Genomic DNA, 23,394 nt, shown 5'->3' with positions numbered 1-23,394 from the left:
ATTTCGCTCTTGTTGCCTATGCTGGAGTGCAGTGGTACCATCTCAGCTCACTGCAACCTCTGTCTCCCGGGTCAAGCAATTCTCCTGCCTCAGCCTCCTGAGTAGCTGGGACTACAGGTGCCTGCCACCACGCCCAGCTAATTTTTGTATTTTTAGTAGAGTTTCACCATGTTGGCCAGGCTGGTCTCGAACTCCTGACCTCAGGTGATCCACCTGCCTCGGTCTCCCAAAGTGTTGGAATTACAGGCATGAGCCACTGTGCCACCGTGCTCGGCGCATTTTTTTTTTTTTTTTTTTTTTGAGACGGAGTCTCACGCTGTTGCCCAGGCTGGAGTGCAGTGGCGCGATCTCGGCTCACTGCAAGCTCTGCCTCCCGGGTTCCCGCCATTCTCCTGCCTCAGCCTCCTGAGTAGCTGGGACTACAGGCGCCCGCCACCGCGCCTGGCTAATTTTTTTTGTATTTTTAGTAGAGACGGGGTTTCACTGTGGTCTCGATCTCCTGACCTTGTGATCCGCCCGCCTCGGCCTCCCAAAGTGCTGGGATTACAGGCTTGAGCCACCGCGCCCGGCCAGCTCGGCGCATTTTTATATCTTAACACAGGGACAGCTTATTGCCCAAGTGGACTTGGGGGAGGGCTGTCTAAGACAGGTACAGAGCCTGGCCCTGCTCACCCTCACATCAGGCCGAGGGCCACAGGCACCCTCGGCAGGATAGGCCACTCCAGCTCCTCAGCCTGGGGCGCCATGGGCCTCACTGCACTAGCTATGTGATCCACTCCACCCACCTCTCTAAGCTTATGCTGAGTCATGTGGAAAAATGGGGATGGCACCACCCACCTTTCAGTGTGGGTGGGAAAAGTTAAAGTATTGCATATTCAAATAAGATGTCCCCAACTGCTGTTAGTTCCCAGTGCCCTTTTCTCCCTTTGGTTAGAAAGTGTGTGCAGGGGCCGGGCGCGGTGGCTCAAGCCTGTAATCCCAGCACTTTGGGAGGCCGAGATGGGAGGATCACGAGGTCAGGAGATCGAGATCATCCTGGCTAACACAGTGAAACCCCGTCTCTACTAAAAAATACAAAAAACTAGCTGGGCGAGGTGGCAGGCGCCTGTAGTCCCAGCTACTCGGGAGGCTGAGGCAGGAGAATGGCGTAAACCCGGGAGGCGGAGCTTGCAGTGAGCTGAAATCCGGCCACTGCACTCCAGCCTGGGTGAGAGAGCAAGACTCCGTCTCAAAAAAAAAAAAAAAAAGAAAGTGTGTGCAGGGGTTGCGGTCTGGCACTCAGCGTTCTCCAACCCTGGGTCTAAAGGCACTGGGATGGAGTTGGAAGAGAGTAACACGCAGGCTGCCCTCGATGCAGGTTCTGGGAAGCAAAGCAGCTCCACTCTACACTGACCAGCCCAACGTGAAGCTCTACACTGACCTTGCCTGGGGGATGCCCCCCGCACCCCGGGGGCAAGGCCCTGTCCAGGAATAAAGGTGAGCTGTGACAGTGCCTCCCTGAGCGGACGCTCCTCTTTTCAGGCGCCCTCCTCCGCCTGTGTGCCAGGCTCTACCAGCTGCTCTGTGGGTACAGTGAGTGTAGGGATGCCCCAAGCCCTGAGTTTTGCAGAGCCAGCAGGCTGGAGCAGGTATGCAGCGGCACTCCCTCCGCGTTGCCAAGCCAACCCAAGAACTTGGGATGGTTGCTTGGCAACCCCACCCTCATGGATGCCTCTACCCTCCGGCCACAGGCTGCTGCCTTTGAGGCCTTTCTCTTTTGAAAACAACGGCTGACCATCCCAGATGGTGGTGGCCAAGGGCCAGGGCACATATATCAGACGGATGTGGATGGACCAGGGCACTCTGCGGGAAGAGGGCTGCCACACCCACCTTGCCGCCACCGATGCCCATGCCACAGTTGTTGAGCTTGAGTTCGTGCAGGGTGAAGCAGGCTGAGCTCTTGAGCAGGGCCTCGAAGCCTTGCACACCGTCGGGCCCAAACGCGTTGTCACTTAAGTCCAGCTCCACCAGCTGGGCCCCAGCTGTGATGAGTCCTTCCCCTAGTGAGATCTGGGCACAGAGGAAGCTCGTGTCAGTTTCACAGACACCCAGCAGGTGCTGCTTCTGTGCCAGGCCCAGCTCTGCCTTCCAAGGACACCCCGGCTGGTGCAGAACCAGCACAGACACAAACCATTTTGGTATTCTTAAGACTGGAAACTCTGCAAAGGGCTCCTAACAGCTGGAGAGTGGGGTGTGTGTAGGCATGGGGTGGCCTGGGAAGGCTCCTTGTAAGAGGTGGCATTTGGGCTTAGTCTGAATGAGAATCAGCTAGCCAATGTGAAAAGACTCCAGGCAGCTGAAAAACAGGAGCAGAGAGACATAAGCATGAAGCAGCAGGCTGTGAGCCTGGGGGCAAGCTGTGGGGAGACTCCAGAAGACAACATGGCATGGGCTTTGGGTGGAAGGGAAGTGAGGGCTCAGATCAGGCAAGAGCCTTGAATGCCAGGCCAAGAACTGTGAGCCTCAGCCCGAGAACACTAGGCTTTGAGGTGGCTGAGGGATACGGAAGTAACATCCCCGGACCCGAAGAGAGCAGATGCATAGGAAGATGGGCTGGAGTGCCCTCCCGGGAGTGTGAGGCAGCAACACTGGCAACAGAGAGGGGACCGGCCGGCCAGTGTGACAAGTGCAGGAGAGGAGCTGCCTGTTCACGGAGCAAGGGACATGCCGAAGCTGGTGGTTCCCTGGACATGCAGGAGGAGGGAGGGAGGAACCACAAATGCCTCCAGGGTTTCTGGTGGTGACTGGCAGATGGAGGTGGCCATCCCCAAGCCACGGCCAGGATCAGCTTTGGCAGGAGGATCTGGAGCTCTCCTGGAAACCTCCTGGGCTGGAGAGAGCTACACTCCCTCATCCCACCAGGAGAAATGGTCAGAGAGGAGGCTCTGCCAGAGACTGGGGCAGAAAGAGAGTTTTCTTCACCATCTTTTCTAACTTGAAATTCTTTTTTTTTTTGAGATGGATTCTTGCTCTCTCTCGCCCAGGCTGCAATGTAATGGCACGATCTCAGCTCACTGCAACCTTCACCTCCCAGGTTCAAGTGATTCTTCTGCCTCAGCATCCTGAGTAGCTGGGATTACACACACCTGCCATCATGCCCCGCTAATTTTTGTACTTTTGTAGACACAGGGTTTCAGCATGTTGGCCAGGCTGGTCTTTAACTCCTGACCTCAGGTGATCTGCCTCCACTCAGCCTCCCAAAGTGCTGGGATTACAGTTGTGAGCCACTGCACCCGGCCTGACTTGAAATTCTTTTATATACAATCACTGAAATGAATTTCCTTTTTTTTTTTTTTTTTTGAGACGTAGTCTTGCTCTGTCACCCAGGTTGGAGTACAGTGGCATAGATTTTGGCTCACTGCAACCTCCACCTTCTGGGTTCAAGCAATTCTCCCGCCTGAGCCTCCCAAGTAGCTGGGAACACAGGCAGGTGCCATCATGCCCAGCTAATTTTTGTATTTTTAGTAAAGACAGGGTTTTGCCATGTTGGCCAGGCTGGTATCAAACTCCTGACCTCAAGTGATCTGCCCACCTCGGCCTCCCAAAGTGCTGGGATTATAGGTAGGAGCCACCACACCCAGCCAGAAATGAATTTTCTTTTTTTTTTTTTTTTGAGACGGAGTCTCGCTCTGTAGCCCGGGCTGGAGTGCAGTGGCCGGATCTCAGCTCACTGCAAGCTCCGCCTCCCAGGTTTACGCCATTCTCCTGCCTCAGCCTCCGGAGTAGCTGGGACTACAGGCGCCCGCCACCTCGCTCGGCTAGTTTTTTGTATTTTTTAGTAGAGACGGGGTTTCACGGTGTTCGCCAGGATGGTCTCGATCTCCTGACCTCGTGATCCACCCGTCTCGGCCTCCCAAAGTGCTGGGATTACAGGCTTGAGCCACCACGCCCGGCCCAGAAATGAATTTTCTTAACCTACATTCCAAATCCTAGCCTCACAAGCCAGGTGCAGTGGCACGCACCTGTAATCCCAGCTACTTGGGAGGCTGACGTGGGAGGAATGTTTGAGCCCAGGAGTTCAAGACCAGCCTGGGTGACATAGCAAGACCCTGTCTTTAAAAAAAAATAAAGGCTGGGCGCAGTGGCTCACGCCTGTAATCCCAGCGCTTTGGGAGGCCAAGGCAGGTGGATCACGAGGTCAGGAGATCAAGACCATCCTGGCGAACACGGTGAAACCCTGTCTCTACTAAAAATACAAAAACTTAGCTGGGCGTGGTGGTGGGCGCCTGTAGTCCCAGCTACTCGGGAGGCTGAGGTAGGAGAATTGTGTGAACCTGGGAGGCGGAGCTTGCAGTGAGCTGAGATCACACCACTGCACTCCAGCCTGGGTGACAGAGTGAGACTCCGTCTCAAAAATAAAATAAAACAAAATTTTAAAAATAAAACATAAAAAGAGGCTGGGCACAACCAGGGTGAGGGGCTCAGTAACGTTGGTGTGCGCACTCATCACTGACCAGAAATCTGCACCCTCAAGGCCTGCCGTGTGCAGCCCCGTGCCAGGAAGACACACCGAGAGGCTGCCGACCTGAAGAGCCAGCCAGCCCTGCTCTCTTCCCTCGGCCAGGCAAGCCTTTCTGTGTTGCCCCTTTCTAGTTCCTTCCACACACCCGCACACACGCACTCAGAGACCGGGAACTCAACGCAAGTCAGTCTGAGCCCTGGGAATGAGGAAATGGGAAGCCACCCATGACGGCAGCAAACCAAAGCAGAGAGTGGTGTGGAGAAAGGGAGGAGCCAGAGAAAGACGGGGACGGCTACATGGGCTGTGTGCAGAGAAGTCACGAAGGAGCAGGACTGTGAGGTGCAGGAAGGGGTTGCTGGGAAAGGCGGGGCATTGTATTGGGGTGAAATCCACAGTGAACCAAACCACGCAGCTCAGGAGGACCCAGGAGTGTGTGGTCTCAGCTCTCCCACCTCCCTGAAGTCCCCGCCCTTGGGGTTCCTCCCCTGTCAGTCTCCATGCTCCCACCCTCCCCTCCTGTCAGAACACAGGGCACATGCTGGGCTTGCCAGGCTTCCATTCCAGCAGCTCAATCACCCACAGGGCTTATCTTAGGCTCCAGAAAGAATAAAGTATGAGAAAAGCCCTGGGAACTGCCAAAGAGGGTCCTGTGTGTGGAGGAGAAGAACAGCTCGTTTGCTTACCAGGGCTGGTGGGATCTCAGTCCGCAGCCTCCCTGTGAACATGTCGCTCCAGTGGCAGCGCTGCGGCGGAAAGAAGACAAGAGTTAGTGGGAGAGGCCCCTGGAGGCCTACAGTGAAGCCTCATCCTGGTGGATTTGAACTACCCGAGCATCGCAAGACTTCTTTTTTTTTTTTTTTTGAGATGGAGTTTCGCTCTTGTTGCCCAGGCTGGAGTGCAGTGGCGCGATCTCGGCTGACCACAACCTGCGCCTCCCGGGTTCAAGTAATTCTCCTGCCTGTGTCTCCGGAGTAGCTGGGATTACAGACATCTGCCACTATGCCTGGCAACTTTTGTATTTTTAGTAGAGACAAGGTTTCTCCATTTTGGTCAGGTTGGTCTCGAACTCCCGACCTTAGGTGATCTGCCCACCTTGGCCTCCAAAAGTGCTGGGATTACAGGTGTGAGCCACCGCACCCAGCCCGCAAGACTTAACTGAGCTTTGTTTGTGAAAAGCTGGACCCATTCTGGCTGTAGTTGGTGGGACCTGGAGTTCTGTTCTCAAATCAAGAGGCCTCCAAGGGTTATTGGGGGCTCAGAAGTGTCAGGAAAATCCCTGACTTATACAACCCTCTACGTGGACGTGTAATATAGTTATGGATGACAGAGAAACATGAACGTAAACAACAAAGAATTCCGTGTTGAGGGCCAGTGGCTCACGCCTGTGATCCCAGCACTTTGGGAGGCCAATGCGGGCAGATCACTTGAGGTCAGGAGTTCCAGACCAACCTGGCCAATATAGTGAAACCCCATCTCTACTAAAAATACAAAAATGAGCATAGTGATGGGGACTTTTTAATAAAGGGAGAACAGGCCTCAGGCTCAGAGTCATTAAATAGCAACAGCATCAAACAATAATTCAGTAACACTATCTTCTTTCCTTTATTGTAAGGAATGCCAGCTTTCCATTCATAGAAGTGCTTTGAAATTACATGAAAGTTAGCTGTTTTTTTCATTTTTTTTAAGAGATGGATTCTCACTCTGTCGCCTAGGCTGGAGTGCAGTGGCACAATCATAGCTCACTGTAACCCTGACCTAGTGGCCTCAAGCGACCCTCCCACCTTAGCCTCCAGAGTACCTGCAATTACAGGCATGTGACACCACTCCTGGTATGATTTAAAGAAAGTATTAAGCAATTCATGAAGATAGTAGATTGGTAGTTACCAGAGGCCTGGAAGGTTAGAGGGAGGGGAGGCTGAAGGTTAATTGATGGAGACAAGTATAAAGTTAGAAGAAATAAGACCTAGTGTTCAATAGGTCAACAGGGTAACTATCATTTACATTAATCTATTATACATTTCAAAATAGCTAGAAGATGCCGGGAGCGGTGGCTCACACCTATAATCCCAGCACTTCGGGAGGCGGAGACAAGCAGATCACCTTAGGTCAGGAGTTCGAGAGTAGCCTGGCCAACATGCCAAAACCCCATCTCTACTAAAAGCATAAAAATTAGCCAGGCGTGGTGGCGCACACCTGTAGTCCCAGCTACTCAAGAGGCTGAGGCATGAGAATCGCTGGAACCCAGGAGGCAGAGGTTGTGCTGAGCTGAAACTGCGCCACTGCATAGCAGCCTGTGCGACATAGAAAGACTGTCTCAAAAAAAAAAAAAAAAAAGCTAACAGAATAATTTGAATGTTCCTGGCATAAAGATAAATATTTAAGGGGATGGATGGATACCTCCATTACCCTTATTTTATTATTTATTTATTTATTTATTTATTTATTTTTGAGACAGAGTCTCATCCTGTTGCGCCCAGGCTGGAGTGCAGTGGCACATTCTCGGCTCACTGCAACCTCTGCCTCCTGGGTTAAACTGATTCTCCTGCCTCAGTCTCCCAAGTAGCTAGGATTACAGGCACCTGCTACCACGCCCGGCTAATTTTTTGTATTTTTAGTAGAGATGGGGTTTCGCCATATTGGTCAAGCTGGTCTTGAACTCTCAACCTCAGGTGATCCACCCACCTCAGTCTCCAAAAGTGCTGGGATTACAGGCATGAGCCACCGCGCCTGGCCTATTTTATCTATCTATCTATTTATTTTTTTTTTGAGACACAGTTTTACTCTTGTCGCCCAGGCTAAGAGTACAATGGTGTGACCTCGGTTCTCTGCAACCTTCACCTCCCAAGTTCAAGTGATTCTCCTGCCTCTGTCTCCAGAGTAATTTTTGTATTTTTTTTTTTAGTAGAGATGGGGTTTTACTATGTTGGCCAGGCTAGTCTCGAACTCCTGACCTCAGGTGATCCACCTGCCTCAGCCTCCCAAACTGCTAGGACTACAGGCATGAGAGCCACCGTGCCCAGCCCTCCCTTATTTTTTGAGACGGGGTCTCACTCTATTGCTCAGGCCGGAGCATAGCCGTGCAAACACGGCTCACTGCAGCCTCGACCTCCCAGGCTCAAGCCATCCTCCCACCTCAACCTCCCAAGTAGCTGGGACTACATGTGTGTACCACCACACCCAGCTAACTTTTGTATCTTTTGTAGAGTTGGGAATCTCCCTATGTTGTCCAGGCGTATCTCAGACTCCTGGGATCAAGGGATCCACTCCCACCTTACATACTAAGGAAGCTGGTTTTTGCAGACAAATTCGCATATCCACCAATAAGGTAGACCATGAACACACGTGGGCCTCAGCTGGCTGCTCTACACCAGATCTATTTAGTAGTTACACCTGCACGCAGGTCCATAGTGCCAGAAACAGGCAGTCAGAGCCCGAGCGCCACAGTCCCTCACAACAGATACTGGCATGTCACTCCGAACAAAGCTCCCCAAACCCAACTCTGATGAGCTGAACAGTCAGCACAGGCCCCTAGAGCACACCACCTGGGTTCTAATCCTGATTTGGCTGACTCCAGCCATCACTCCCCCTCTCCAGCCTCTGGTATCCTCTCTCTGAAATGAGGTTTTAGGTCCTAACGATCTCCCATGTGAACAGCAAAGCAGTTAAGAGCTTGCTTGGGCTGGGCACATTGGCTCACGCTTATAATCCCAGCACTTTGGAAGGCCAAAGTGGGAAGACTGCTTGAGTCTAGGAGATCAAGATCAGACTGGGCAACAGAGCAAGACCCCATCATTAAAAAAATAATAAGAAGTAAAGAAAAGAAATGAAAAAAAATTAGCTGGACATTGTGGCACACACATGGTCCCAACTACTTAGGGGGCTGAGATGGAAGGATCACTTGAGCCTGGGAGTTCAAGGCTGCAGTGAGCTATGATCATGCCACTGCACTACAGCCTGGGCAATGGCGTGAAACTCGTCTCTTAAAAAAAAAAAAAAAAAAAAAAGATTGGGCTGACACCACCTCAGCCTACCCCTGGTTGTGTGACTCCGGGCTGCACTTCTCTCGCCCGTCAAGACCTCACTCCTCACTTGTACACTGCTACAGTAGGGGAGAGAACACCTGTGGCTCAGCACTAGGCCCAGAACACTAGGCCATCAAGGGTAGCTCCCACCCTGTCCCTGCCCTGGGCTGCTTCCTGCACAGAGGAGGGCTTGGGAGGTGGGGTGCAGTGATTTACTCGAGCCACTGCATCTGCACCAGGTGGGAAGGTGCACGCAGCACCCCTACTGGCCAAGCTCTCCCAGGACAACCTCTGAGGAAGAAGGAAGGGCTCCATCTTCTATTTCATAAGAGCCCAGCCTCAGAGCTGCATGCAGGGCAAGGCCACATACGGCAAAAAAAGGTGGTGCTGTTAGGGCTTGATCCCATGTGCTGAACGCAAGCTCAGCTCCTGCTGAGTCCTGGAGCCTTCAGACCCATGGCTCCTCCGCCGTTCCTGTTCTTCACAGGTCTCGGGGAGGGCCGAGTTCTGAGTTCTTTGGTTGGAAAACATCCCAACTTATGCTCAGGGAAAGTACAGGCCCCAGGCAGGAGAGCAGAAACAATCACTGTCTTGGTGGTTAACTTGACCATGACCTTCCTAAGGAAACAAATATGCAGTGTCATTTTGTAAACTAGCAGGCAGGCCCTTCTGGGGCAAATCCTCTCATGGCCTCCACCCCCGTATTCCTTCTCCTGCAGAAAGTGGGGCCACAGAGAGAACACTGATCTCGGGAGTGTGGATGTGTGGCTTGGCCACATCTCTATTTTTTTTTTTTCTTTTTTTTTGAGACAGAGTCTTGCTCTGTCGCTAGGCTGGAGTGCAGTGGCGCGATCTTGGCTCACTGCAACCTCTGCCTCCCGGTTTCGAGCGATTCTCCTGCCTCAGCCTCCCGAGTAGCTGGGACTACAGGCACATGCCACCACACCCAGCTAATTTTTGTATCTTGAGTAGAGACAGGGTTTCATCATGTTGGCCAGGATGGTCTTGATCTCTTGACCTCATGATCTGCCTGCCTCGGCCTCCCAGAATGCTGGGATTACATGCGTGACCCACCACGCCTGGCTTTTTTCTTTTTTTATGAGACAGGGTCTCGCTCTGCCACTCAGGCTAGAGAGTAGTGGTGCAATCTTGGCTCACTGAAACCACTGCCTCCCAGGCTCAAGCAATCCTCCCATCTCAGCCTCCCAAGGAGCTGGGACCATAGGTGCACACCACCATGCTGGGCTAACCATCCTTGTACTTTTTGTAGAGATGGGGTTTCACCATGTGGTCCAAGCTGGTCTCGAACTTCTGGGCCTTGGCCTCCCAGAGTGCTGGGATTACAGCTGTGAGCCATCATGCCCGGCTGATCGTGGCTATTTAATGAGCCCCTCTGAGCCTCAGTTCCCTTGACTTATAAATGGAGACTCAACCCAGTCTCTTCCCTGGTTGCTGTGAGCAGGCAATGACATGGAAAAGAGCCCAGCCCAACCCTAGCCCTGCACATACGAAGAGACAATGCCATTCTGGAACTCTGGTCTCTCTCCTTCATGACTTTGGGATTTCAAAGAGGGGAATACCCAGTGACATCTCCCAACGCTTTGAACATGACACTCTTGCTTTTCTCACAGAGCGTATCAAAAGACTGGTGTTTAGTGGAACCCGTTTGGGGAACACGGGGCTAGAATAATCTGACTTGCCCTTTGTGTTGGCCAAGGAGGGCACCACTTGGAGCTAACCTTCAAGAGAACTTGCCAGCCAGGTGCGGTGGCTCACGCCTGTAATCCCAGCACTTTGGGAGGCCGAGGCAGACAAATCACAAGGTCAGGAGTTCGAGACCAGCCTGGCCAAACAAAGTGAAACCCTGTCTCTACTAAAAATACAAAAAATTAGCTCAGCGCGGTGGTGGGCACATGTAATCCTAGCTACTTGGCAGGCTGAGGCAGGAGAATCACTTGAACCTGGGAGGCGGAGGTTGCAGCAAGCCGAGATTGCACCACTGCACACCAGCCCCGGTGACAGTGTGAGACTCCATATCAAAAAAAAAAAAAAAAAGGCCAGAGCAGTGGCTCACGCCTATAATCCCAGCACTTTGGGAGGCCGAGGCGGCAGATCACAAGGTCAGGAGAGCAAAACCATCCTGGCTAACACAGTGAAACCCCATCTTTACTAAAAATACAAAAAAATTAGCCGGAGTCCTGGTGGGAGCCTGTAATCCCAGCTACTTGGGAGGCTGAAGCAGGAGAATCGCTTGAACCCGGGAGGCAGAGGTTGCAGTGAGCCGAGATGGTACCACTGAACTGCAGCCTGGGTGACAGAGTGAGACTCCGTCTCAAAAATCAAAAAAAGAGAACTTCCCTCTGTTGCGAGGAGCGTAGGGAGCTGGCAGTCTCCGGCTACGGCACCTTCCTATCGCTGCAGCATTTGAGCTGAGGCCTGGCCACTTCTGCCCAACATGAGACTCCTTTCATGGGCAGTCTTTGCTCTGAAACTCCCAAAGGGTGGGTCGGTCAGAGCAGCCTCACAGTCAGAGGCTCCTGCTGGTTATTTCTGCAACCTTCCAACCTCATATGTGACATATCTACATTGTGAGCAAAAGGCTCTCCCTACTTTATCTTTCACAGGTGTCACTCCAATAATCCTCCTGCACCCCTAACACCCTCTCAGGGTCTGCTGACTACAGGAAGAGGGTCCCTAGCCAATGCTGTGTGCCCTGGGGAGGCCAGAGGAAGAGGAGCTGCTTGGGGGACAGCTACACAGGCAGGGGCCTGGAAGAGATTGGACACAGGCAGGGGTTGTGGAAGTGTGAACAGAAGCTTATTCAAACCAGCCTGGGCCTGTTCGCCCCACTCTGCTCACCTTCAACTCCGACTTCTTCTCTAAGGCCTTGGCGATGACCCTGGCTGCTTCCACGCCCACTGTGTTGCCTTCCAGACGCAGAGCCTCCAAGCTGTCAAAGTCTTCAATCTCTTTAATCACATCTTTAGCTGCCAGGGACCAAAGAACAGAACTTTAGGCTTTTGGAATCACAAACAGCTAAGGTAGGAGAGAGGTTGGCAACCACCTTGCCACTCAACAGTTTATGGTGCACCTACTGTGTGACGAGCCCTGGCTTACAGAGAATCAGACAGGCTCACGGTCCAGAGTACAGAGCTATGCAGATGATTTGTCTGTAATGAGTGTTTAAATCAGGCATGTAGAGAGGCTTGGGAGCCGAGGGAAAAGAGGAACTGGCGGCTCACAGCAAAGAAGACTTTGCCAAGTGGGTGGTGTGTGTGAAGCCTCCAAAGATGGGCAGTGTACCAGGTCAAGCAGAGAAACGGCACCCAAGCCAGAGGGCCAGCAGGCACGATGGCACAAAGGCCTTCATTGTTAAATGATTTATGTGGGGGGTGTTTGCTCACTACTGTACTATTTTATTGTGATGAAACATTCCAAACCACCTAAATGTCCATCAAGAGAAGACAGAAGGCCCAGCGCAGTGGCTCACGCCTGTAATTCCAGTACTTTGGGAGGCTAAGGCAGGTGGATTGCTTGAGCCCAGGAGTTTAAGACTAGCCTGGGCAACATGGTGAAACACTGTCTCTACTAAAAATACAAAAATTAGCTGGGCATGTTGGTGGGTGTTTGTAATCCCAACTACTTGGGAGGCTGAGGCAGGAGCATGTCTTGAACCTGGGAGGAGGAGGGTGCAGTGAGCCAAGATCGTGTCACTGCCCTCCAGCCTGGGAGATAGAGCAAGACTCCAACTTAAAAAAAAAAAAAAAAAAAAAAAGTCAGGCGCAGTGGTAAACGCCTGTAATCCCAGCATTTTGGGAGGCCAAGGCGGCGGATCACAAGATCAAGAGTTCAAGACCAGCCTGACAAACATAGTGAAACCCCATCTTTACTAAAAATACCAAAATTAGCTGGGCGTATGGCACGTGCCTGTAATCCCAGCTACTCAGAGGTTGAGGCAGGAGAATCACCTGAACCTGGGAGGCAGAGGTTGCAGTGAGCTGAGATCACAACACTGCACTCCAGCCTGGGCAACAGAGCAAGACTCTGTCTCAAGAAAAAAAAAAAAAAAAAAAAAAAAAAAAGGCCTGGTATGGTGGCATGCACCTGTAGTCTCAGCTACTTGGGAGGCTGAGGTGAGAGGATCAGCTGACCCTTAGAAGTTGAGGCTGCAGTGAGCCATGACCATGCCAGAGCACTCCAGCTGGGGGGACAGAGCAAGACATTGCCCTCTCAAAACAAAACAAACAAACAAACAAAAGAGACAGACAGGAAGACAGAGAGGAGGATAGAGGTTCACTGTGGCATGTTACACAAATAGTTACACTAGCACTGCTATGTAAGACACAGGTGTTTTTGACTTGGAAAAAACTGTTATAGCAGTAAGTGAAAAATTAGGTTACTCAAGCATTTGGTCTGATCACTCTTTAAAAACGTATGCATTCACATATAAACACACATGCACACATATGCATAAAACAAGGTCCAGAAACATAGAAACCAAATGTTACAGCAGTTCTCTCTAGCTGGTAGGATAATGGGTGATTGTGTGTTCTTCCACTACTTGGAGTAAAATGTTCTCAATATATCAGGTTATACAACAACTTTTCAAAGATCTATAATCCCAATTAAAAACAAAATGGGTAGGGTGTGGTGGCTTACACCTGTAATCCCAGCACTTTGGGAGGCCGAGGCAGGCAGATCACCTGAGGTTAAGAGTTTGAGACCACCCTGTCCAATATGATGAAATCCTGTCTCTGACTAAAACTACAAAAATCAGCCGGGCATGCTGCCATGTGCCTGTAATCCCAGCTACTGGGGAGGCTGAGACAGGAGAATTGCTTGAACCTGGGAGGCAGAGGTTGCAGTGAGCCGAGATCAAGATATTGCGCTAAAGCATGGGCAGCAGCAAAACTCCGTTTCAAAAACAAACAAAATAAAATGAACTCAGATACGTTCAGGGGGAAAAAAAAAAAAAAAAAGACTAGGCTGGGCGCAGTGGCTCACACCTGTAATCCCACCACTTTGGGAGGCCGAGGTAGGCAGATCATGAGGTTAGGAGTTCAAGACCAGCCTAACCAACATGATGAAACCCCGTCTCTACTAAAAATAAAAAAATTAGCTGGGCATGGTGGCGCATGCCTGTAATCCCAGCTGCTCAGGAGGCTGAGGCACAATTGCTTGAACCGGGACCCAGGAGGCGGAGGTAGCAGTAAGCGAGATCTTGTCACTGAACTTCAGGCTGGGCTACAGAGCGAGAGTGTGTCTCAATGATAAAAAAAAAAAAAAAGACTATGCGCTAGAAATAAAATGCCCTGAAATTAACAGTTGTTATATCCCTGGGGTTATATGAAAGTGAGAATATATTTTTTCCCTGTTCTTTGAATGTTTCTGTATTCTATAATAAACCTGCATTAATTGTATAATCTGAACAAAACCATCTTACATGAAGCAAAAAGCTGACTCTGGCTGGTACAGGATGGAGTAGGGTGACATGTGGGAGGGAAGAGACAAAGATGGGTATGGGAGATAAAGTTTGAACTTGACCTACTGGCCAAGAAGGGTCTTGAGAAAGGACTTACAACCTATTAGGTGTTCCCTAAGAAGTTGTCCAAGCTGGGCCAAGTTTCCCTGGTTGGGCCAGAACCCAAGGATGCCTCACTGATGCAGGTACCTTCACTTCCAGATGCCAGGGGATTCAGGGTTGGTCAGTGCCAGCCAAGCCTTGGCAAGGGATGAAAAAGACTTCCTGGGTGCTCTTAAGGTAAAAGTGAGGCCTCTCCCTGCCTTACTTCCCAGAGCCTTTTCACAGAGTATATTCACATTTTGCCTTCAATTAGTTACCTGGGTACATCATTCCTATTCCAGATTTGCTGCTTCTTAGGGGCTGGGTAAGCCGGGCACCCCTGGGGACTTACAAAATGGGAGACACCACATCCAGCCTGTGCTGGGAGAGCAAAGAAGTTAACTGGATGAATTTCAGCGCCAGTCAAACTCGAGTTTTCTTTTTTCTTTTTTTTAGATAGTCTCGTTCTGTCACTGAGACTGGAGTACAGTGACCCAATCTCGGCTCACTACAACCTCCACCTCCCAGGTTCAAGCAATTCTCCTGCCTCAGCCTTCCAAGAGTAGCTGGGATTACAGGTGTCCACCACCACGCCTGGCTAATTTTTGTATTTTTAGTAAAGACAGGCTTTCTCCATGTTGGCCAGGCTGGTCTGGAACTCCTGACCTCAGGTGATCTGCCCATCTCAGCCTCCCAAAGTGCTGGGATTACAGGCGTGAGCCACTGCACTTGGCCCAAACTTGAGTTCTAATCCCAGCTCCACTCATTAAAGCTGTGCCCTTAGGCACGTCTTACCACCTCCCTAAACCTCAGTTTTCCAATCTGCAAAATGGAAATACAATCCATCTCAAGGGATTTTGTGAAGATAAACTGAGATACTACTTATCTGGCACTTAATACCCTTATCTGACACAGTATTCAATAAATGGCATTTAGTATCAAATCCATGTTTCCTAAACGGAGCTCAGTGTCTAATTAGAAGCACAGGAATAGGGATTTCACTGGACCTCTGTGAAAGTCCTAGCTCTGCTATTTATCAAATGTATGACCTTGGCCAAGTTACTTAAGTTTCCTAAATCCTTTTTTCTCATTTATAAAACAGCAACATTCCTATTTATCTCCCACAAGGGTGATGCAAGCATCAAAAGTGATAAACAAGGTCAAAGTGGGCGGATCACCTGAGGTCAAGAATTTGAGACCAGCCTGGCCAACATGGCAAAATCCTGTCTCTATTAAAAATACAAAAATAGGCCGGGCGCGGTGGTTCATGCCTGTAATCCCAGCACTTTGGGAGGCCAAGGTGGGAGGACCATGAGGTCAGGAGATCAAGACCGTCCTGGCTAACACGGTAAAACTTCATCTCTACTAAAAATACAAAAAATTAGCTGGGCATGGTGGTGGGTGCCTGTAGTCCCAGCTATCTGGGAGGCTGAGGCAGGAGAATGGTGTGAACTCAGAGGCGGAGCTTGCAGCGAGCTGAGATCGCGCCACTACACTCCAGCCTGGGTAACAGAGCAAGACTCTGTCTCAAAAAGAAAAAAAAAACAAAACACAAAAATAGGGGGACGGGCATGGTGGCTCATGCCTGTAATCCCAGCATTTTGGGAGGCCGACGCGGGCAGATCACGAGGTCAGGAGATCAAGACCATCTTGGCTAACATGGTGAAACCCCATCTCTACTAAAAATACAAAAAAATTAGCCGGGCGTGGTGGTAGGCGCCTGTAGTCCCAGCTACTCGGGAGGCTGAGGCAGGAGAATGGCATGAATCCGGGAGGCAGAGCTTGTAGTGAGCTGAGATCGCACCACTGCACTCTAGCCTGGGTGACAAAGCAAGACTGTCTCAAAAAAAAAAAAAAAGAAATAAAAAAAATACAAAACTAGGCTGAAGGTCAGGCACAGTGGCTCACACCTGTAATCCCAGCACTTTGGGGGCTGAGGTGAGTGAATCACCTGAGGTCAGGAGTTCAAGACCAGCCTGTCCAACATGGTAAAACCCCATCTCTACTAAAACACAAAAAAAGAAAATTAGCTGGACATGGTGGTACATACCTGTAGTCCCAGCTACCCGCCCAGCAGGCTGAGGCATGAGAATTGCTTGAACCCAAGAAGCAGAGGTTAAAGTGAGCTGAGATCGCACCACTGCACTCCAGCCTGGGCAACAGAGCAAGACTATGTCTCAAAAAAAAAAAAAAAAATTAGCCAGGCATGATGGTGTGAGCCTGTAGTCCCAGCTACTTGGGAGGCTGAGGCAGGAGAATCACTTGAACCTGGGAGACAGAGGTTGCAATGAGCCAAGATCGTACCACTACACTCCAGCCTGGGTGACACAGCGAGACTCATCTAAAAAAAAAAAAAAAAAAAAAGGCCGGGCACAGTGGCTCACGCCTGTAATCCTAACACTTTGGGAGGCCAAGGCAGGCAGATCACCTGAGGTCAGGAGTTCAAGAGCATCCTGACCAATATGGCAAAAATCTGTCTCTACTAAAAATACAAAAATTAACCGGGTATGGTGGCACATGCCTGTAATCCCAGCTACTCAGGAGACTGAGGCAGGAGAATCGCTTGAAACCAGGAGGGCAGAGGTTTGCAGTAAGCCGAGATCGTGCCACTGCACTCTAACTGGGTGACAGAGCCAGACTCCGTCTCAAAAAAAAAAAAAATAAAAGTGATAAACGCACAGGGAGGAAGTCTATAAATGTTAAGGCCTTATGAAGATGTTAGGAACATGTGTCACCACGCTCCCAGCTACCCAAGGACTCAAGCAGCCTCTGACCTGGGGGGAACAAGGCTGCCTACACAACATGACAACCAGGCATGTCCAAACCAGTTCCCCTGGTTGGGCCAGAATCCCAGGAGGCCTCACTTGACACAGGCGCCTTCATTTGCTGGTGCCAGGGGATTCAGGGTTGGTCAGTGGCAGCGAAGCCTTGACAAGGGATGAAAAGATAGGGTCTGCGCTCTGGTTCCTAGTTTTCTGTGGTTACAGTACCTGTATACACACAGACAGCCATCCCTCTCCCAGGTACATCTGGCTGCATGAACCAGCATCTCCCAAGAGGGCCCAGGTTGTTTTAATGCAGCTCCAACACAGCCTCAGCTCTGGGGAAAGCTGCACCTATTGCCAGGCCTGCCTGAGATCATGAGAGTAAAGGGCAGGGGTGGGAGAACACCAGATGTGAAGTCAGAGTCAGAGGCTGTATCTTGGGACTGGCACTAACTGTGGCCCCTCATTACCTACCATCCCCTCCTGAGAAAGAAAGGACAGGGCACAAAGGGATGCCCACTGCAAACATGCAAAGCTCAGGGGAGCTTGCACATGGGCAAATGATCTCTGAGCCTCATTGTTAGAAGGGGGTCAATGATACCTAACAGAACTTCTGGGACAAATAATGGAGACAATGTAGCAGAAAGAGCCTGACAACCAGTAAGAGTTCAGTACACTCCCTTTCCTCCCCTGGACACACCAGTGCGCAACTTCCAGAAACTCACCATCTTCTGCAGTGTTGAGTTTGAGGCTCTTGCCCTTGAAACTCAGCTGTCCCCCGGCCACCTGAGTCTTGGCCAGTGTCTCTGCCAGCTTGGCAATGTCTTCCGAGGCCATGCTGACTAGGCTGGTGGGCTCCCCTGGAGATCTGCAGACTGAAGAGGCCGAAGTTGCAATAAGAAAAAGGAGTCTCCTGGGGCCCCTGGTTGGGGGGCAGGGTAGGACATAGTCATCTCAGGAGTCTGACCGTACCTCCCCTGCTATGGAGACCCTACAGCTAAACCACTGGAAGAAAGGAAAACAGCATCAGAGAATGAACAGTTCCAGAAGGTGCAGGAGGTAGTAAGAGAACAGAAAAATCATGTTTTAGCCTATAAGGAGCTACCATCTCATTACAAGTCCTCCTCTGCCAAACCGCTGCAGCTGGGATGCCCAGCAATGCCATGTGAGCTGCCCATTTCCTGGACCCCGTCAGTGAATGGCAGTCAAGTCCCAAACCAAAGGCTGCAGAGTCTGGCCCGAGCACACACCTGCTTGAGCATCTTGGCTGCTCTCTGCTTGAGGGTCACATTCCTCAAACAGGACACAGATGGCTATGGGATCCAGATCATTCATCCCAGAGAATGCCCCACACCCACACTGGCATGACTCTGGGGTGGGGCACAGGGGTCAGCCCCACTGCACGTCTGGTTTCAACCCTGGCCGGGAGACTAGGCAGGCCACAGTGGCCTCTCAGGGTTTTCTAGATCAGAGATTGCCACATCATAACAGCTACCATCATAATAGGACAGGGACAGGGCTGCCACCCATGAAGCCCTACTATACCCAAGTTTACCAGGGGATCTGGTTGGAAATGGGGTTGATGAGCCTCACTGTTTATAAAGTCAGGAGTGCTGGTAAAAGAAGTAAAGCTGGCCAGGTGCAGTGGCTCACACCTGTAATCCCAGCACATTGGGAAGCTGTGGCGGGAAGATTGCTTGAGCCCAGCAGCTCAAGCTGGGTAACATGGCAAAATTCCATCTCTATTAAAATAAATAAATAAATAAAATTAGCGGGGGATGGTGGTGTGCACCTGTAATCCCAGCTACTGGGGAGGCTGAGGTGGGAGGATGCTTGAGCCCAGGAGACAGAGGCTACAGTGAGCCATGATCTCACCACTGCACTCTAGCCTGGGTGACAGAGTAAAACCCTGTCTCAAAAAAATAAAATAAAAATAAAAATTAGCTGGATGTGGTGGCACATGCCTGTAGTCAGTCCCATCTACTGGAGAGGCTGAGGCAGGAGGATCACTTGAGCCCAGAAGTTCAAAGCTACAGTAAGCTATGACTGTGCCACTGCACTCCAGCCTGGGCAACATCGGGAGACTCTATCTCTAAAAGTAACTAAATAAATTAAAGAATTTTTTTTTTTTTTTTGAGATGGAGTCTCGCTCAGCCACCCAGGCTGGAGCACAGTGGCGCAATCTCGGCTCACTGCAAGCTCCATCTCCCGGGTTCATGCCATTCTCCTGAATCAGCCTCCTGAGTAGCTGGGATTACAGGCACCCGCTACCATGTCCAGCTAATTTTTTTGTATTTTTAGTAGAGACGAGGAGGTTTCACCATGTTAGCCAGGATGGTCTCGATCTCCTGACCTCGTGATCTGCCCACCTCAGCCTCCCAAAGTGCTAGGATTACAGGCGTGAGCCACCTTGCCCGGCCAATAAATGAGAATTTTTAAAACAACAAGTAAACCTTTAAGAACTCCTGCGCCTACTCATGGTACTCCAGCTTTACTTGGAGTACATGTGAGATTAAACGTCTCTTGTGTACTGCCTGACAACTGAAGCCAGCTATATTAGACGGGAACGTGGAACATCACTACATACTTGTATAGTGTTTACTTTGTGGTATGAATAAATGTGTCTGTGAGATGCTCCAAAAAAAGAGGAGAAACAGCAAGTAATCAGGACAGACCAAGGAAGCAGATATGAGGGGCAGAACTAGGGGGTGCTATCCAAAAGGCCTCCTCCTACAGCCTCCTCATTCTCAGATACAGATGTGATACCCTGAATCCTGCCACCCCTAGGCTTCCTCTGGGTTCAAACTTATCACCCTGGTTTGTCTATGTCTTTATCAATAAGCATGAATTATTATTCTGGGTAAGGTGTCCACTCATTCATTCAACAAAACATTTGAGTATTACTGTGTGCTGGATATTGTTCCAGGTAACAGAAGTATAGCAGCAAAGGAAACAGAAACCTTGACCTCTTGAAGCATGTGTGCTAAATGACACATTTAGTATGTGATTTAAAAAAGGGGGGGCGTGGGAGTGGTGGCTCACGGCTGTAATCCCAGCACTTTGGGAGACCAAGGCAGGTGGATCACAAGGTCAGGAGTTCAAGACCAGCCAGGCCAACATGGTGAAACCTCGTCTCTACTAAAATACAAAAATTAGCTGGGCATGGTGGTATGTGTCTGTAGTCCCAGCTACTCGGGAGGTTGAGGCAGGAGAATTGCTTGAACCCAGGAGGCAGAGGTTGCAGTGAGCCAAGATCACACCATTGCACTCCAGCCTGGGTGACAGAGCAAGACTCTGTCTCAAAACAAACAAACAAACAACAACAACAAAAAGGCATTATTAGGAAATAGTCAAATAAAGATGTCAGGGATTGGGCCATGCACACATCTGGGGGAACACGATTCCTGCAAAGGGAATAGCAAATTCAATGGCTCTTGTACGGGCAGAGGGTTGGAGGAACTGCAATAGGGCCAGCGAGGCTGAAGCACAGAGAGACAGGAAAAAAAGGAGTTAAGAGATGAGAGAGTTAACAAGCGGCCCAAGTCATAAAGGCCATTTGAAGAACAGTGGCTTTCGCTATAAGTGACAAGGAAAGTCACTGAAGTTTCTAGCAGAGACAGATGTCATTTGACCTATGTTTTGACAGGATCACTCTACTTGCCACACAGAGCCTGGCATTCAGAAGGTGCTCAAGAAATGACCAGTTGAAACTGCATAAAAATTAACCAAGCCAGGTGCGGTGGCTCACGCCTATAATCCCAGCATTTTGGGAGGCTGAGGCGGGCAGATCATCTGAGGTCGGGAGTTCGAGACCAGCCTGGCCAACATGGTGAAACCCGTCTCCACCAAAAATACAAAATTAACTGGGCGTGGTGGCACATGCCTGTAATCCCAGCTACTCAGGAGGCTGAGGCAGGAGAATCACTTGAACCCAGGAGGCAGATGTTGGGGCAAGCCGAGATCGTGGCATTGCACTCTAGCCTGGGCAACAAGAGTGAAACTCCGTCTCAAAAAAAAAAAAAATTAACCAGAGTCGGGTGCAATGGCTCACTCTTGTAATCCCAGCATTTCCAGAGGCTGAGGTGGGTGGATCGACTGAGCCCAGGAGTTAGAAACCAGCCTGGGTATGTGCTGAAACCGTCTCCATTAAAAATACAAAAACTAGCTGGGTGTGGTGGTGGGTGCCTGCAGTCCCAGCTACTTGGGGGGTAAAGTGGGAGGATCACTTGAGCCCTGGAGGTGGAGGCTGCAGTGCGATGAGAGCTTGCTACTGCACTTCTGGAGACCCTGTTTCAAAAAAAAAATTAACGAGAAACCAGCCCAGTGCAGTGGCTCACACCTGTAATTACAACACTTTGGGAGGCTAGGCGGGAAGATCACTTTAGACCAGGAGTTCGAGACAAGTCTGGGCAACAGAATGAGACCCTGTCCCCAAAGAAAAATTTAAAAATTAGCCAGGTGTGATGGCACCTGTAGTCCCCGTGAGTTGGGAAGTTGAGGTGGGAGGATCGCATGAGCCCAGGAAGCCAAGGCTGCAGTTCAGCGGTGATTGTTCCACTACACTCCAGCCTGGATGACAGAGGGAGATCCTGTCTCTAAAAAGATAAAAAAAAAAAAAAAAAAAAAAAAAAAAAAAATTAAAGAAAAACCAACAAAAAATTAACCTGAAACCCCAGCATCTCTTGCAGTTCTGAGATGGGACAATCTGAGGGTAAAAGGTGTTGGTGAAACCTCCAAATAGAATAGGGACAGAACTTCTCAGCTGAAAGGGGGCCTATTCCTCAGTCCAAGAGAGAGCCAGACAAGGAGATGCACTCCTCCACACACACTTTATAGACCAAGAAACTGGAGCACAGAAACGTGAATTGATTTGTCCAAGGTCAGCAAAGGGTCAGCACCAGAGCAAAAGCAAAGGGTTAATAAAGAAATATCCTCTCCCCGCTCCGCAGCAGCGTCGGAGACTTTCTGAGGTGAGATGCATGCTCCTGCAAAGCGTCAGCAGTGACTCACATCGATTCCAGGGACAGCGGCGCCAGCCCGGGCCCCCCGTTGGCGTGGGCCTGCTGGGAGGCGGCGCCGCGGGAGCGACTCGCGAATACAGGCCGCAAATGACAGGCGGGCGGCGCGGGAGACCCATCTGGAATCCCCGGCGGACTCGCACCGCCTCCGGTTGACAACGATGCTAATATGAGACGCCACTGCTAGCAGCTGCAGGCTGAGCTGCTCCGGCGAGTCAGACGCCCTTTAAGCCTCGGTTTCCCCATTTGTGAAAGGAGCCAGCGCCGCCCAACAACCCCACTCCCACCGCCACCCCGGGGCGCTCGGCCATCGAAGACTTAGTGAAGAAGGCCGAGGGGGCAGGCAGAAGGTGCACTGGGGCGCCACGCCCTCCTCGCCCCCACCCCTCTTCCAGGCAGGTGACTGTGAAAGGAAAGGGACCCTGACTCTACCGTAAACAAGCGGCGCAGCCGCGTGGGGGTAACCGAGCAGGCGCCTCCGCCCGGTGGGGCGGGGACGGATTTAGGGTCCGGGTCAGGCCGGGGTCGCCACCTCCAGGTCCAGCGGTCCAGATGTCCAGCTGGCTTGTCTGTCAGCTCTCTCGCGCTCGGGGCCTCACGCGCTTCCAGCACCACCTGCTCTCCGCACCGCGGCGGATGATGGCGGAGGAGGAGGATTTTGAAAGCCGGCAGTTTCTTTGCTTCGATTTGATTTGTTCGAGGCCCCGGCCGGCTTGCCCTCGCCCCGCACGCGCGGCCTCTCGGGTAGGGTAGTCCCGTTCCCCAGCTGGGGGCGCGACAGGGCGCGCGCCTTGAACTACCCGTCCCATGGCGCACCGCGCGCAGAGCGCCCCCCCCCGCCCTCCTCTTCGCCCTCCCCTGGCGGCTTCTGGGTCTTTCTCGCAGAGACCGCAGGGCGGTGTTCAGCCGGGAGCACCCAGAGACTACAATTCCCAGAATGCGTTGCACCCAGGTCCCTCAGCATTTCCGGAAAGGTTTTGTTCGCGTAACTTTGTTGACACAGGTACTGCTGGCTGCTGGGTCTCTTCCGCAAGACACAGGTATCCATTTGCCCAGATAAAGTGCTCTTTTCCGTCCCATGAAACTGAAAGGGCATTCGAAGCCTTCCACATAAATATGCACAAATTACCTGATAATTAAAAAGGGGAAATAGTAACTATCGTAGAGAAACTGCAGACACCGCTTGAACGGCCACGTTAACATCAGCAGCAGGACAAGCTGACATTCATCGCACGCTTTCTGTGTGATGCACTGAGAAAAACACGGCGTCACCGTCCGGTCTACAACCTTAGCCTAATCACGAGAAACCCAAGCTGAGGGACATGGTACAGAATAACGGATCTGTACCCTTCCCGAAATGTTTGTATTATGTTAGACAAAGAAAAACTAAGAAACTGTTGCCGATTACAGGAAACGAAAAAGACAACTGAATGCAATACATGGTCCTGGATCGGATCCTGGGTAGGGATTGCTATAAAGGACAATACTGAAACAGCAAAATTTGACTGTATATTAGATAATAGTA

At 50.9% G+C, this 23,394-nt stretch overlaps 2 protein-coding genes and 1 pseudogene across 4 annotated transcripts in view; 1 reads left to right on the top strand and 2 right to left on the bottom strand.

Moving 5' to 3' along the window:
- RANGAP1 (Ran GTPase activating protein 1) overlaps nt 1–22,366 on the bottom strand; it is a 40,294-nt gene extending 17,928 nt beyond the window's left edge. Inside the window, exons 1-5 of one of the 3 annotated variants that reach the window (XM_050805867.1) lie at nt 22,302–22,366; nt 17,577–17,726; nt 11,383–11,510; nt 5,185–5,244; nt 1,870–2,049 (exon numbers count right to left, since the gene is read on the bottom strand). In XM_050805867.1, coding sequence (XP_050661824.1) covers nt 1,870–2,049; nt 5,185–5,244; nt 11,383–11,510; nt 17,577–17,688 — 480 coding nt within the window. In that variant the 5' untranslated portion in view covers nt 17,689–17,726; nt 22,302–22,366. Of the gene's footprint in view, nt 1–1,869; nt 2,050–5,184; nt 5,245–11,382; nt 11,511–17,576; nt 17,727–18,101; nt 18,295–22,301 lie in introns of those variants that run through there. The other 2 variants (XM_050805865.1, XM_050805866.1) reach the window with 2 other exon arrangements.
- ACO2 (aconitase 2) overlaps nt 1–23,394 on the top strand; it is a 297,744-nt gene that overhangs the window by 29,791 nt on the left and 244,559 nt on the right. The gene's annotated exons all lie outside the window — the stretch shown is intronic.
- Nucleotides 1–23,394, bottom strand: part of LOC126929229 (60S ribosomal protein L17-like) — a 198,475-nt pseudogene that overhangs the window by 123,043 nt on the left and 52,038 nt on the right.

The sequence above is a fragment of the Macaca thibetana genome, chromosome 10 (genome assembly GCF_024542745.1).
Source record: "Macaca thibetana thibetana isolate TM-01 chromosome 10, ASM2454274v1, whole genome shotgun sequence".
NCBI lineage: Eukaryota > Metazoa > Chordata > Mammalia > Primates > Cercopithecidae > Macaca > Macaca thibetana.
This window is presented reverse-complemented; position numbering and strand designations above follow the sequence as displayed.